The following is a 15,570-nucleotide window of genomic DNA, read 5'->3' as shown; positions in this document are numbered from 1 at the left end:
TATGGTTGTTGGGGAGTGTGTGTGTTCCAAGACAAAAAATACCTTTTGCTTTTAAAAGTGCTGAAGCCATTATCTTTTACATGGGTGGGTTGTGTTCATTAATTGCTGTTAAGTAACTCAGAACTGAATTTGAGATGCATACAGCAATGCACTCTAAATCTGAGCTCGTTACTGCAATACAAATATGGAGTAGCACATTTTTTTCTTAGCAGTCATACACACTATTCACAACATAACCTAAAAGTGGCAAACAATTTTAAAAGTACGATTTAAAAAGATTTACAGTTGAAGAGACGAGTTCATTGCACTTAACGTTTGGTTTCAAGTGAAAGGTAAATAAAATAGCAATAATACCAATATTAAACACTACTAATAAACATAAAAGATTTTGCAGCAAATCTGCTAAACATCTAACTGAAAAAGTGAAACTCACAATGATGCTATACTGTGCTAACAAGGGAGTGAGGAAAGGAGTCGACCAAAGATTATCGTCTATTGCAACCCATTCAATCGCAGCTGCATGGTGAGGTTCTTTATGACCTGTGTAGTTGGCAGGAGGTGCAGTAGTGCTTCAAAACTAGTAGAACTGTGTGTGTGTGTGTGTGCGTGCGTGTAACTACGTGTGCAGGGCATGCAGTCTCATAGCATCCTCAAAAGACTGAAGAGCTATTTAAGTTTCTTTTGAATATGCGGTAGCTAACAACCTGAGAACTACTCTGGACCTCCTGGATTTCCATATTAGATATATTTTACTAACCTATGTTAAATGTACATGAGCAAGCAACAGAGAAACACAGGCCAACTCAGTTATAACTCAAAAAAAGATTTTCTGACTGAAGCTTGGAGTCATTTCTGAACAAGAAATACAACGTAATTTACAAAGACCTAATTTATAACCTGCAGGACGTATTAAGCGTTACATCCCAAAATAAGCCACTCAAGGAACCAATATGTTTACACAGGTGGTATACAGCATTTTACCTACGCAATACACCAAAATGAAATGTACAGAAAATAACCTGGAGTCATGCACCAAGGTTTGAAGAAACACGCTCTTTACATAAGGACAGTTTATACATCAATGCACTTTAGAGCAAAGAACTGTGGTTTGTTTTGGGAGTGACTATGAAAAGATGACATAAATGAAGCAAAATGTTAAAAAAAAAAAAGGGTGGGGGAGTAGGGGTTGAGAGGATAAGGTAGATAATCCAGCAGGCAGGTAGCCGGTCAATTTCAGGAAGTTGTTCCATGCAGGACGCAGCAGTGGTCAGTATCTTCACTTATTGCAGTTGGAGTGCTGGGAAAAATCTGCCCTCTGTGGTGTAAAAGTGAAGCGAACTAACATTTCCTGTGTTTCCAACAATAATATTCTCTGTCTCTCTCTGTCTCCCTCTCTCTCACACACACACACACAATCACACACACAATCATTACAAGCCGAGTACTGCGCTGCTATGAAACGCCTTTGTTTGCCAGGGGCATGCTGAGGCGAAGAGCACAGATACACACTGCGTGGCCTTCTGATCCCGCGTAGTCCTCTAAAGCTCCTCGTAGTCTCCCTCCTCCCTGGGGACAGACCCTTCCCCTCCGGCCAGGAAGGCCTCCAGGTCGTCCAGCTCCCCTGCCTTCTTGCTCCGGGACTTTTTCTTCTTCTTCTCCTTCTCCTCAGCAGCTCCCGTCACCTCCTCTCGCTCCTTTTTCTTGTGTTTGTGCTTCTTTTTGCTACTTTTCTCTTCATCCTGGAGGAGAGTTAATGATGCTCCTTATACACAGCAGGGCAGAACGTGGGGATGGGACCCTTTCACTTAGAATTTGATTGTTAGATTGACTCTGGTCATAGGTGCTATAACCACTAGCCTTTACTGTTATACTATGGTACAACTGCATTGAGTACAAAACATAAAACAAGAGAAACCCATTACTGACTGGTACTGATACAAACAACAACAAAAACAACAACAACAAATTCCCTCCACATGCATTGCCAAGGGATAGACAATAAAGATACTAGAACCTACTGCACATAGTAGTCTGAGGCCTTAAAACAGGAAAATGACTGTACTAATAACCAAACCAGAGATCACAGAAGCACGTTCTGATTCTGAACAAGTGCACAGAAAGGTTTCACTTATTTTACCTCTTTAGTCTTCTTTTTCTTTTTCTTCTTTTCCTTCGCTCCATGCCTGCTTTCTTTCTCTGCAAAGAGACAGAGCTAGCTCACTTTCCAGCTCATGAAACGTGGGTAAATTCACACCAGATCTGACTGCACTCATCGGTGACCTCAGCATCAGTGAGAGTATGTGAGGGCCTGCACGCTGAGGAGTGGGGGTGGAAGTCTGAGCGCTGCACTGTGGACTTGCCATCTGGCTCCTCACTGCTCTCTTTGCTCTTGGCCGTCTTCTCTTCGATGCCCAGGCCGAAGAGGTCGCCGTCGTCCGTGACCTTGAAGGAGCGCAAAGACGGCTTCAGAGGGTCCGTGGTCTTGACAGGGACGAGGTCATCATCCGAAAGGTCAGAGAGGTTGGCCCTGACAGGAAAGGCCTCCTTCGGGAACAGAAGATGGCATGCAAGAATTCAGTAAATCCCCAGAACAGGACACCAGACCCACTGAGTTACAGCAGAATGAAGACAGCGTGTCATTAAACACACGCTCAACATTTCGAAATACCCCAAATTCTCAAAACTTTTCCTGAAAAAAAAAAGATTATACCCAAGACGCTCAAAATAAAAGAGCCGCCATGGGTGTCGTCATCATACCTTGTTAACCTTCTGCACATGCTCCTCCTCGCTCTCGAAATCGGGGTCGTCCATGACAAAGGACAGCATCTGCTGAGCAACCGGGCCCTCGGGGTCTGTGTCAGAGGAGTCGCCCTGAACTACCCCCACTTTCCTCCTGCCGTGCTGGGCCGCTCGCCCCACTGATCCCCTGGCCTCTGCAGACATCTGTGTGGGCTGGCCAGGGGCCGGAGTGAGGACAGCTGACTCAGCCCGTCTGCTGTCAGTCACCTTCGGCTGGAGTGAAGGTGCAGCTTCCAGGCATTTGGGTGTCTCCACTAGTGTTAATGAATTCAGATCAGCCCTGCAGAAGAAGGACCATTTAAAAATGGACCTTTAAGAATACGGTTTCCTAGACAATGAATAAGTGCTGTATTAAAGTATACATATACAAGTTCTTCTTCATGGAACTTCTGTTTAGATCTAGAACAAATCTGAAAAAGAGTTTAAAAGTCTAGAAAAGTGGCTTATTGTGATGATTCTGTTACGACTAGAAAAGAAATACGTTTTCCTGAAGGAAAAAAAAATATTGGCGATAAAACAATTGTAAGCTGAAATGAGCTTACAGATTTTTGCTGGGTACAAGCTCCAGAGGCGCATCCTGAGCTATGGGAGGCGGGGCCATCTCTTCTCCCTCATCGCTGGATAATGTGATGTCCAGATGTTTACCAGTGTCAGAGGCTCTGGTCTCCAACCGGCTCTGCTCGGCATCGTCAGGATCCAGATCATCTTGGAATCCTGCGACCATGGGGTTGCCCCCTTTCCCTTCACCGTCACTGGCCGAGAGAGAGAGAGAGACAGACAGACACACACACACACAAACATGCACACAGGTTTAGAATAATTCTAAAATAAACAAATAACCATAATCTGACTGCTGCTTTAAAGAACTAGAAAAACAACCAAAAAACCAAATAGTGCATTTGAAATCCTAATTTGGATGCGTTAAGTCAACGCACGGTGTGTCCTACCTGTCGCTGTCCAGATTGGCTGCCTGCAGCTGGGTGTCCATGCTGTGTTTTGTGCTGGAGGGCACACGGTCCTCTAGGAAACTCTTATCCAGTCCCCCGTCAGGCTCAAAGTCGTCCACACTCTGAACTGTGCGTGGTGCTTCTGAGGCTACTGACTCCACCTCTACGCAGAGAATAAACAAACAACAACAAATAAATGCACAAAACCATGGAGTACAATAATGGCTGCATAGGACACATGTTTTTAGCTTAACATTTCAAACCCCTAGAGCCGTTCATATGGCTTAGGATATCCTATAGAGAGGTTGGACTTCACACCAGCACTTACATTTTCTATTGCTCTGAGATTCTTGTCCAAGGTCAGGTGCAGTAAGTAAAACAATACTGTGTATATCTTCAGTCAATATAGTGTATGGTCTGTAAGGCTACAGTAAACTGCATTATCAGAGGTTCCAATGTCATTTCTTATATGCCCAATTTTGTCATTTTGAAATGCAATTGTAATTTTGCAAAATTTATTCTACAGGTCTGTCATTCTTTATAAAAAGCTATAAATTAATAGGTATATGTTTTCTCTCCCCATGAGTTGCCGGGGAGATGGGATGGAATACCCACAGAGGCATAACGGGAAAGGATCTTGTGATATACAGCTGGAAAAACCTCATGATTTTCACGAGCACAAAATCCTTCTCATTCTTTAAAGTATTAAAGGATCTAGCCCAAAGGAAGCACAATCCAAGCGTATGTGCGCGTGCGCACACATATATACATCTGAACTCTCTTCTGAACTCTCTTGAAACGTCTTAAGACCCCTTTACCAAAAACCAGGAGTATCAAGAAACAATTTCACACATCTCACACAGAACTCAAGATCAGACATGCACTATTAAAACAATGAGTTACTAAACCACAAAGCTATATTTATTGTGTGATGTTCAGACTTGTCTATGCAATCTCAAAAAACAACATTTTTCTGTATATATCTAGATAAGAACTGAGAACAATGGAAAACTGGCACGGTGCAGGAGAAAAGCATGCACAACCATGTACCAACATCTGTTGTTATATTCCTTAGACTGCTGCACTGCTTCCCTCTTGCAGCGAGTTTGCTCCGTACTCACCCGGTACGGCTGCTGGGTGTTCCGGGGCAGGGGTTGAGCCAAACAGCCTGGAGATAAAGCTGCGTTTCTGGGGCAGCTGAACCGGAGAGGGGGCCGGCACGGGGGCAGGAAGGGGAGCAGAGGGCAGGCAGGGGGCGGGCCTCTCCGGAGAGCGCGCTTCGGGGGCGACGGGCATCTGGCCCTGCGGGAGGGGCGGTGGAGGGGGTGACGGAGAGGAGGAGGGGGAACGAGCACTCTGCAAAACTCCCACGGCAGGCTGCTGGGGCGTGCCAGGGCTGGAGCTGCCCGTCGAACTGCCGCCTGCCACCACCACGGGAGACTGGGAGCCTGAGGAAGGACTCTGGCCGTTGGCGGCGGCAGGCGAGGTGTAGCCTTTGGCGCGGGACTCGATCATCTCCAGGAATCTGCAGAGTCATTGTGAACATGTTCTTTATCTGAAAAAAAGCTGCTGACAAGTTTTATAAGAACTGTGGTACAAATCAATAAGAACTGTATCACAATCTTCAATTAAAAAAGGACCAGGGAAATAAGGGCCAGGAGGAATTCTAAGGCTTCGGTGCTGAGCACAGTTAATGCGACGACAACTTTAAATACCAAGATTATGATCTCATAATAAATTAATTCCTTCTAGTCCGCTGAGTTTTGCCCCACTCACCCCTTTGCCTCAGTGCTACAAGCGCAGCTGCCTAATTACCGGCCCTCAGATAGTGTTGACAGCGTAAAGTAGATCAGCTTGAGCAGTGCTGCTGGCTCCCAAGTTACTCATGTTGTGGCACGCCCCTCTGAACTTGTCTGCTAATCACCAGGCCCTTTAAGAGTCGCCTCAGTCATGTACAAAGCAGCGATTCTCCAGCCCAGTGCCAGCGGTGCACTTTTTTTTTTATGCATTTAACCTGCTTTAACCCACCTGACTCAGGCCATCAAATCCCTGATAATTAGCTTAGTGGAGTCAGGGCTGTTGGGAGTCTTTGTGCAAGCCTGGGAAAGGAGAGGACTGCTTCTTGAGCACGGAAACACTACACACAGCAGTCGTGGCCTTGCCGGCCTGGAAATAGAGATATGGCTGGCTGAATATGCTTACATTTCATAGTTCTGATCCTCGGTCTCCTGCTGAACTGTGAGCTCCTCCAGAGTGGCATCGATGTCCAGCTGATTAGTCTCCAACTGGCGTAACAGCGTCTCTCTCTGCGCAAGTCACCATGAATAACGGCCACATTAAAAACCAGCCAATTATGCCAGCCCTACAATCCCATAAGCAAGCCACTCTGCGGTGGACTATCTACACCAGGTGAAACAGTATTAGGTAAAACAGTACATTATGTAATGACGTGAACCAGAGAGAGGGAGCTCTGTTAGTGATCTAATTCAGTGGTGTCAAACTCAGGCTCATGAAGGTCTGCTCAGCCAGTGCAGATCTTTGTAATTAGCTGATGAGTAAAAGTAACAGGAACATTAAACCGTGGACCACCCTCCATGACTGGAGTCCAACACCCCCGATCTAATTGCTGCTTGACATTCAAGAGAGTTCAAACAGCATACCTTCATGAAACCTTACACGGGGGTTACATGACAGTGAACCCTGTCTATGCTGAACTGTCTAAATACCCGCTTCTCAGTTTCACAGAAACATTCTAAGGAGTCAATAAGAAAGAAAGACTTTATGCATATCCTGCCATCTCCCTGTAGTGACATTGCCCAGTTATTACCTAGTCACTCCTAGAGTGTGGTTGCACTCACCTGAAGCTGCAAGAAAGGAATGTTGAAAAATCGGTGCAAATATTTCAGGCCGAAGCCATTTTTCATGGACGATTCGGCGTAGTGTATGTAGGAAGAGCCCGGCGGCCTGTTTAGGGCAGGAGAAAATTTGACAAGAAGTGGAGACTTTAATCACCTTTGTGGAGGACAGTACCTGGTGACAATAGGAAACACTTTTAAGTATGAGCATCGATAGGCACACAGGCGTGGTCTCCGCACCTGTTAAGGCTAGTGATGAAGTCTCTGATGTCATCAGGCAGGATTACCCTGTGCTCACCCATGTCTCGATGGTTACCCAGCACGCACACGGGCATGTGAGTTGGAACCCTGGGCAGCTCCCGCAAAACATAGTTGTAAGTCCTGCCCCCCCCCCCCCCCCCAAAAACCCCACACAACACACACACACACACACACACACACACACACACACACCCCCTCCCATGTTTTTTGGTGCGTGTATGTTACTTGCAAAACACATATGGATCTATACAGGGCTGAGGTATTCTACCATTGCTTTGTAATGTCGAACATCATGATGACGCCATTGCAGTTCTTATACACGTCCAAAAACTCGGCATCCAAGGCCATCTCATTCTCAGACTGCAAAATTCCACACATGAAAAACCAAATAAAATAAATTTAGGTCACATTAAATCTTAAATACCACTTAAACCCATTAAACTTTAATTAAGCAGCTAGAGGCTGATCTCGGGAGCAGGTTTGGGGCATGTTTGTGGCAAGCAGCCTCACCTCTTGGGGTTCATTCTCCAGCTTCAGGGTTTCACTCCACTTTTTACTCTTGCCTGGGGAAAGAATAAAAAACCAAAATCCGTTACAATCAACAAAGAGGTGGAAGGAGCAAGGGAGAGTGGTTTCAGACAGCAGTGCAAGACAGCACCAGCGGTCCTGCTCTGCATTTCACATGAAAACAACAACAACAAAAAAAAATAAATTAAAGTGAAGTCTGTGCAGGCAGCTGCTTGTTGGAAATGCATAACAGTACTGAGGTTTACACACAGCAAATGACGACGAGAATGAGCAGCATGCAGTCTGCAGTCACACCAATCCCTACTCACAACCATCACAGGAAAATCTTACCTGAGCAGCAGGAACACTGGTTTTGGAGGGACTGTATTGGATATTTTCTATATATGTGTCAGTCAATAAACGTGAAAACTGTGAGTTTCAGGCAGGACACTGTGTAACGTTAGTCCGATTAATAGGAGCCTGTGCAGAGTGCAATATCGTTGGTGTGTTTCAACATATTGCACACTGTCAGAGACCTGAGGTGAGATATTAGGCTCTAGCTGTCAGGCAAATATGACCAAGACCTGAATCCATCTGAAGTCACCGAGAACATTGCTGGCTATGTTTGCACTTAGATTACACCACACAGCACAAAGGCATTCATACCCATTAGACACAAAGGCCAAACCACAACCTAATGCCTACAGACTCTATGGAGTAGAGTTTCTCACCTATACCTTCAGGAAGAGGGATTTTTTGGCCTGGTCGCACAGTGGAAGCAGAGCAAGAGAAACAACATTAATACACATGAGGTGTGTGTGAGTGTGCGCACGCATGTATGTTTGGGGGAGGGCAGCCAGTCAGTCTGTATGTGGGATGAGGCACCAAAGTGAAACAAGACCATGCTTTAATCATGCATTTGAATGGATGGAGTTGTATGACAGCATGAGGTAGGTAAGCTAGCTTTTACACACTCATCTACCATTACTGTGGTCAGACGACAGACCAAATGTCTGACTACTATACATACATTAATAAACATGCCTATTCTTAAAAGATTGCAAAACTAGAACAGGCAGAATATACAAACAATAAATGTCAATACTGGACTAATAAGGAACTAATTCAGTCAGTCTATGGCAAAAATGCCAAAACACTCGGACTGGGACTTTAATAATGGCTTAAGTGCAGGACAAACACAAATGCAGATGGTGTGAGACTCACCTTTATCCACCACATCCCACACTTCCACCTTCACCACGTCATCTGTAGCTGTGGAGACAGTAAAGGAATGAGAAATCCTGATTCCAATTCCAAAAACAACAAAAAAAGCCTCGTTTTCCCATTTCTTTCTTTTTAAACAGGAATGCACAATTGTTGTTTTAAATTATGATGACAGTCGCATTTAACATCTATAATTGAGAAAAATGATGTTTGGTTACATCACTTTGACAACAGCGGGTTAAAGCTTTTATAATACTGATAATGCAGATTGGACTGTAATTGGGCCTTTGCCAGGGGGCTTGCGACATGCCTTGGCAAATAAATTATTTTTTTAAGCAATAGGTTGAAAACAAATAAAATTAACTATGTCTTATTCAAAGAAGGATAGCAATTCTTAGAATACATACGTGGTTACTGAAGGCCATGTCACATGATTTGCAGGTGACAAAACTGTACCACAAAGGCACATAAAATGGAAAGCTGTTTTGCAACTAAACATAGAATATACTATATGTATAAAGACCCCACAAGAGCAGGACTTTGACTTTCAAGCAGAATCTGTAAAATGAGATATTTAAAAGTTACTGATCTATTCTAGTCTAACAGGCTAGCTAATAAGGTGTAGACCTGGCCTACAAAGAGCTTATTTACCTTGCAGTGCACCTATTCCATCAAATGATTGAACAATTATGCAAAAGGAGACACAAAAACATGACATATTCTAATCTGAAACAGATAAACTGTGCTTGTTGACTGACCACAAGTTCATTGATAATAATTACGTAGGTCTGATATAAACGGTATGATCACATTGCATCAACAGTCACGGCGATAGGCGATGGGAAAGAAAGTGAGAGCAAGGACAATAAAAATCCAAGTGTGAGGTCTTGCGATCGCTGATTTAAAAGGCAACTTCTTACTCTTGTAGTTCCAGTGGATGCTGGTGACTTGGATCTCCTGTGTGGGGATGTACTCTTCCTGGAATTTCCCCCCCTGAAGCCGCTGCCATAACGTGCTCTTCCCCGTGTTCCTGTCCCCACGGATCACAATCTTCACTACACCAAACACACAATCAACAATACATGAGGTTTAAGGAGCATGGAAAACAGACTTACTGTGTCCTTAATGAAAAGTCAATCGTTTGGTGGTTTGGGTGCATTCAGAAAAAATGAAATGGTTGTCTGAACACATTATAGTATGTCCACAGTGTGTGTGTGGAGAGTCTATGGAACAAGTGTGTGCAGTTAAGTGTGTCATATTGAACACTTCTAGGACATTCATAAACAATGGCTCCTGTAACAACTCTACTTGCACTTCTGTACTCATTGAGAATGTAATTTGATTTTGTGTTTCACTTGCTTGGATGTACGAGGGAAAACCCAAACCGGTGAAACATGAGTACCAGTAATAAAATTTCAATGAGAACATCATGGCCCAGTTTTTGTTTTTTTCTATGGCCACAGGTTAAGCTAGTCTGTGGAAGGGGATTACCCACACAAAATCATTTTCACTCTATGGCATCTAGATGCTGGTCTGTACTAGGAAAACTATTCCATACATAATTTTCAAAACTGAAATGGTGTCCTATCTTAGATTATCACAAAAGCCTCATGCCTGAGTGTGTCCTGACAACAGTGCGACTTACTGTTGTATTGCACCCCTTTGGCAAATCGTCTCTGCAGGCTCTGGTTCATGGACTGGAGACCTGCAGGAATGTTCTTCTCCTTTTGCTGGACAAGTGGCTCTGAGCCAACCAGCTTTTTCAGAGCAGAAAACATCTTCACAGGAGGTTGTTAAACTGAAGTTTCTCCAACAGAGGTTTGACACTCAAGGAAAGGGTCGACTTCACCCCAAACTGGCTTTTACAGCCTTAGAGGAGCCATATACAGACTTATAGTCATCAGGATATGCTGATTAAGCATTTCTTTGTGCAAGTGCCATGGTAACATCTGTTTCCTAAATCAAAAGAAACAGAACTCAACAAAGAGCTTATCTTTATCTTTTTAAATTAAGGGGTGACATAACCTGTCCAGACACCAAATTAGTGTTTTTCACACCGTGTCCAAACTTCATCGACCTCAGATGAGAAAAGCTATGAAGACAAAGCAGGCAGTTACACAGACCTGTAAAGACAACACAATCTGGTTACTTGGAGGATGACACTTCCTGCTCAGTATCATAACCGGTCTCTTGAACTCTTTTTCAATTAAACATTACATGGGTATTTTTTGCAGAAAACCTGAAATGACGTACGAAGTTGATAACAGACTCCCCTGCCAGGTAAATACACCACTGCACTGCTGCAGTAGGCTACAATTAAGAGTGTCTACTCCTAACGTTAATACAAATTCGAACTGTTCTTTCTTCCAGTTTCTTGCAAATAAACTATTATTAGTAATGAAATCAATATTTTTATATATATTGGATTAAGATAAATAGGAGGTTTTGTACAGACAAAATTATTTAACTTCTCCAGAATCGAACGTTTATCCAATAACGCACTGTAATTAGCTAGTTAGCTAGCTATCTCGCTAGCCATCCTAGCAAGCGAGATAGCTAGCTAAGGCTAGTTGGCTCGGTTGATTAGCTAACGTTATGCAAAGTCTATTTTTGTTAGCTATACATCTGTCTATAGAGTAATGTTGTACTTACTTTGAGATCATAGTTCATTCATTGTAAGCACATCGTATTAGATTTTCCCTTAACAAACAGCCAGCCACATCCACAGCGTAGGATACATTACGGACACCTCACCATGCAAATTCCTGTAGTCTTAGGCGCAAAAGAAGTGTGAATCACGAAACCACTAGGTACGCGGCGGGTGTAAACACGTCGATGGCCATTTCAAAAAAGTAGTAAGCTTTATCAAATATTAAAATTCCTAGTGGCGAAATATTTCGTTTATAGTTAGTATACTAACATGGGACCACCCTGTGCAAATCACTTTGTTGAGAAACATTTTTAACAATATACTGGACCTGTACACTTAGTATTTCTGAGATACACTGATGGCATTTTTGATACTGCTATATGCACATTTGAAGAGCTCCAATTGTTTATTTCTTCAAAGTTCCACCCATCACTGTAATAATATACATGGAGTATAGAATATCCTATTCAGTATAACTCTGAACATTCTGGTTTAAATGCCACTATCCCTTATAAACCAACAGACTCCCATTCCTATTGACAATACAAGGCCTACAGAAACTCCATCCCTTACTAACATCTTAAGCACATTTACAGTGAGAATGAAGACTTTCTCCAGAAAAAAAAGGAAATCTGTGAATATTGTGTGAATAACTGGATTTCTTAAGGAAGTCACAGATGATGTCTCTGCTCATGTTTTACCTGTTCAGAGAACAGATGCGCCGATCTATAAATAATCTACTTTTTAGACGACAAGAATTCCTTTGGTGTTCACTCATCATCCTACAAATAAAAACCGTGGCTATTGTATTTAAACTCTTTAATACTATACTTAAATATTATACTATAAATCTTCAAAATCCTCCAGGGTAATGCAGACTGAATCCCTTTTTACAGATCCTCTAATAATATCCTACAACAGAAACATCAAAGACATGTGAAATAAATGACCATTCAGATAATAACTGTGGTACTGTAGTCTGCAACTGCTCTGGATGTGCTACATGTAAATTTATTAACACAACCAATCAAATAACTAGCATAAATGGATCAATTGTCATCACCCACACCTTACCCGGCTTTACGTCAGAGAAACCAAGAGAAGTTTTGCGGATCATTTTGTGGAACACAAACAGACTGTTTTTCCTCACTATCCAGCTAGTTGTTTTCTTTTTGTATGAATTGCAGGCAATAATTAATACTCTTGCAGCTGCTCAACAGATAATTCAATGAAATGGCATAAAGTTGTATTAGCAAACAAAATTAATTACTAATGAACAATTTCAAGTTTGGTTTATTTGTCACGTACATAGTCATACACGGTATAACTCGCAGTAAAATGGTTTGAGAGTGATCTGTCCAAACTGAGGGAAAAGAACAGGGGTACATAAGGAAATCTATATCTATCTATCTATCTATCTATCTATCTATCTATCTATCTATCTATCTATCTTTATATATATATATATATATATATATATATATATATATATATATATATATATAACTATGTACAATATATGTATAATATGTATATATACACAATGTACAATGTATATGTGGATATCTGGATATATGTGTATGTACACAATGTACAGTTCCAGCTTACAAATGTACAGATTTACGGTCACATGGTGGTGGTGCTCCCCACAGTTTATCAGTTTCCCTGATTCAGGGCCCGAATGGCCTGTGGGAAGAAGCTCCTCTTCAGTCTCTCTGTCTTGGTCTTCAGGGAGCGAAAGCACTTCCCTGACCTCAACAGAGAGAAGAGCCTATTGTTGGGATGGGTGGGGTCCTTCACAATCTTCCTGGCCTTTGTCTGGCACCGATTGTAATAGATGGTCTGCAGGTCAGGAAGTTCCGTATGAGTGATGCGCTCTGCTGAATGCACTACCCTTTGGAGTGCTTGTCTGTCCTGTTTGGTGCTGTTCCCAAACCAGACTGTGATGTTCCCCATGAGGATGCTTTCGATAGTGCAGGTGTAGAAGTTCCGCAGTACCTTGGAGGGCAGTCTGAAGTCTCTTAGGCGTCTGAGGTGGTAAAGATGCTGACGAGCCTTCTTTGCCAGGGAGTTGGTATGGCGGGACCAGGACAGGTCCTGCGAGATGTGATCTCCAAGGTACCTGAAACTATTTACTCTCTCCACCGTGGTTGCACTGAACCTCACAGGTTGGTAGTGCCGCTGCTGCTTCTGTCTGCAGTCCACAATCAGCTCCTTTGTCTTGCTGATGTTTAGGAGGAGATTATTTTCCTGGCACCAGTTTTCCAGGTGTTTAATCTCCTCCAGGTAGGCCCTCTCATCATTGTCCGAGATCAGGCCCATGACGACGGTATCGTCAGTAAACTTGACAATGATGGTGGAGCTGGAAGTGGCTAGGCAGTCATAGGTGTACAGTGAGTAGAGCAGGGGGCTTAGGACACAACTCTTGAGGAGCTCCAGTGCTGAGGGTGAGGGTGGATGAGACACAATTGCACACCCGTACTGATTGTGGTCTGTCTGTTAGGAAGTTGGAGATCCAGTCGCCCAGGGATGTATGCAGTCCTAGATCCTCCAACTTAGCAGTGAGTAGGGAGGGGATGATAGTGTTAAATGCTGAACTGTAGTCGACAAACAGCATTTTAACATAATTACCCCTCCCTTTGTCCAGGTGGGTCAGTGTGGTGTGGAGCAGATAAAGATAAAGATGCAGCTGTTTTTTTTATTAGTTACATTTTTCCTGTTGTTTATGCTGGCATGTCACGTCATCTCCTAGTCCTTCTTTTCCATCAGTGTAGTCTCCTATCCAGATCCTTCCTCTCCGGAAGGAAAAGGAAGAACGCTGCTGTCTTCACTTCCGGTGCAACGGTTCTCCTCTCCGGCTCCGCTGTCCTCCTTTGTGGAGCTGCAGTGCTCTTTAATGGAACTAGTGTCCTGTCTTTGGAGCAGCAGACCTCTTCTTTGGAGACCAATTCCTCTTCTCCGAAGCTCCATATCGTCTCTCCGATGCTGCATTCCATTTCTTTGGCGCTAGAGGCCCATCCTGTGTTTCCTTCATGGTATTTCTCTTTTCTTTTTGTGTTTCAGCTCTGTTTATAGGTGAGGATTAGTTTATTTAATTCTTTTCAACTATGGGACAGAATTTAGAAAAAAATATGAGATCTCATTTCCTACTTTTGTATGAAGAAATAGTTTGTTTCCATCTAGCTCATTCTCATAATTTCTCTTATCCATAAACATTATTTAATTTTTCCACATTCAGCATTCCACATTTGTGTGTCAATGTTATCATGGTCTATTGTGGTACTCACCCAGAAGTTTGCCTTATTGTGACCCAGTGAATAATGTGGTTTTCCTGGTGCTTTTAAATAATACTTACTTTTACCTTCATTCTCCTGATAAACTGGATCTCTCTTTCTATAGTTGATTTTTCACCTTTTACCCAATGTCCCTCTTTGGGTATTTTTCTTTTTCTCTATATATTTCTCCTTCCCATTCACAGGCTGATGTATGTTTATAAATTTCATTCCAACTATGGTGCTTATATGACTGGAGTGACAATGCGTTCATGAGATGCTAAATTGTCATAAATTCCTATTTTGATATTTATTAGCACTTATTTTCAGTATTCGCCCAGAGGCTGGTTGATAGCTATATGCATATTATCTATGTCATTAGGCGTTAGATATTTAATGGCTTCAGCCTCGAACTTCAACATCCATAAACACCTGATTTGCTGTTAAATAATTAAGGCATATTAGTAGTTATGTTGATGTCATTTCCTACTATAACATGAACTAACATCATAACTATGTACAGGGTTATTTCAACAGATATACAGTTATGATTATATGATTGTATATCATACTGTCCCTGACTGAATGTGAAAAAGCTCCTTAAAAGGTCTCAGACTCATCACTCATCATTTTATAATAACTTACAACTATGTTTTGCGGGAGCTGCCCAGGGTGCCAACTCACATGCCCGTGTGCGTGCTGGGTAACCATCGAGACATGGGTGAGCACAGGGTAATCCTGCCTGATGACATCAGAGACTTCATCACTAGCCTTAACAGGTGCGGAGACCAGGCCTGTGTGTGTGTGTGTGTGTGTGTGTGTGTGTGTGTGTGGAGTCTGGTTGTTTTCCCTTCCAGGTCCAGTTCCATATCTCGCCGCTTCATGTTTGCAGCCAGTCACGAGACAGGACTCCGTCCGCCCCCGGGAGAGAATGGCGGATCAGGGGGAGGGGCTGGAGAGGAAACAGCGAGATTGGTTAGGAGACGTGTGTGTGTGTGATAGTTCATCATAGTTGACCTGCTGTATGACCTTTTTGCTTCCTGTTTTCACTTTTC

General features: G+C 42.9%; 1 protein-coding gene across 4 annotated transcripts; it reads right to left on the bottom strand.

Moving 5' to 3' along the window:
• Positions 1–189: 189 nt before the first annotated feature.
• rabl6b (RAB, member RAS oncogene family-like 6b) lies at positions 190–11,373 on the bottom strand. Of its 4 annotated transcripts, XM_027010612.2 has the most exons (18): positions 11,246–11,373; positions 10,651–10,716; positions 10,239–10,549; positions 9,514–9,648; positions 8,594–8,641; positions 8,101–8,130; positions 7,373–7,425; positions 7,131–7,222; positions 6,842–6,982; positions 6,605–6,710; positions 5,949–6,052; positions 4,868–5,271; positions 3,747–3,909; positions 3,342–3,551; positions 2,758–3,079; positions 2,361–2,544; positions 2,138–2,196; positions 1,539–1,739 (listed from the first exon to the last, which is right to left on the bottom strand). In XM_027010612.2, exons 3-18 carry the CDS (start codon positions 10,369–10,371, stop codon positions 1,539–1,541), a joined length of 2,385 nt encoding a protein of 794 aa, XP_026866413.2. In that variant the 5' UTR covers positions 10,372–10,549; positions 10,651–10,716; positions 11,246–11,373. The 4 variants fall into 4 exon arrangements, with proteins under 4 accessions (XP_026866412.2, XP_026866413.2, XP_026866414.2 ...); XM_027010611.2 differs by having other exon boundaries at positions 190–1,739; positions 10,239–10,716; XM_027010613.2 differs by having other exon boundaries at positions 8,107–8,130; positions 10,239–10,716.
• Positions 11,374–15,570: the final 4,197 nt, after the last annotated feature.

This window comes from Electrophorus electricus, chromosome 9 (genome assembly GCF_013358815.1).
Source record: "Electrophorus electricus isolate fEleEle1 chromosome 9, fEleEle1.pri, whole genome shotgun sequence".
Taxonomy (NCBI): domain Eukaryota; kingdom Metazoa; phylum Chordata; class Actinopteri; order Gymnotiformes; family Gymnotidae; genus Electrophorus; species Electrophorus electricus.
This window is presented reverse-complemented; position numbering and strand designations above follow the sequence as displayed.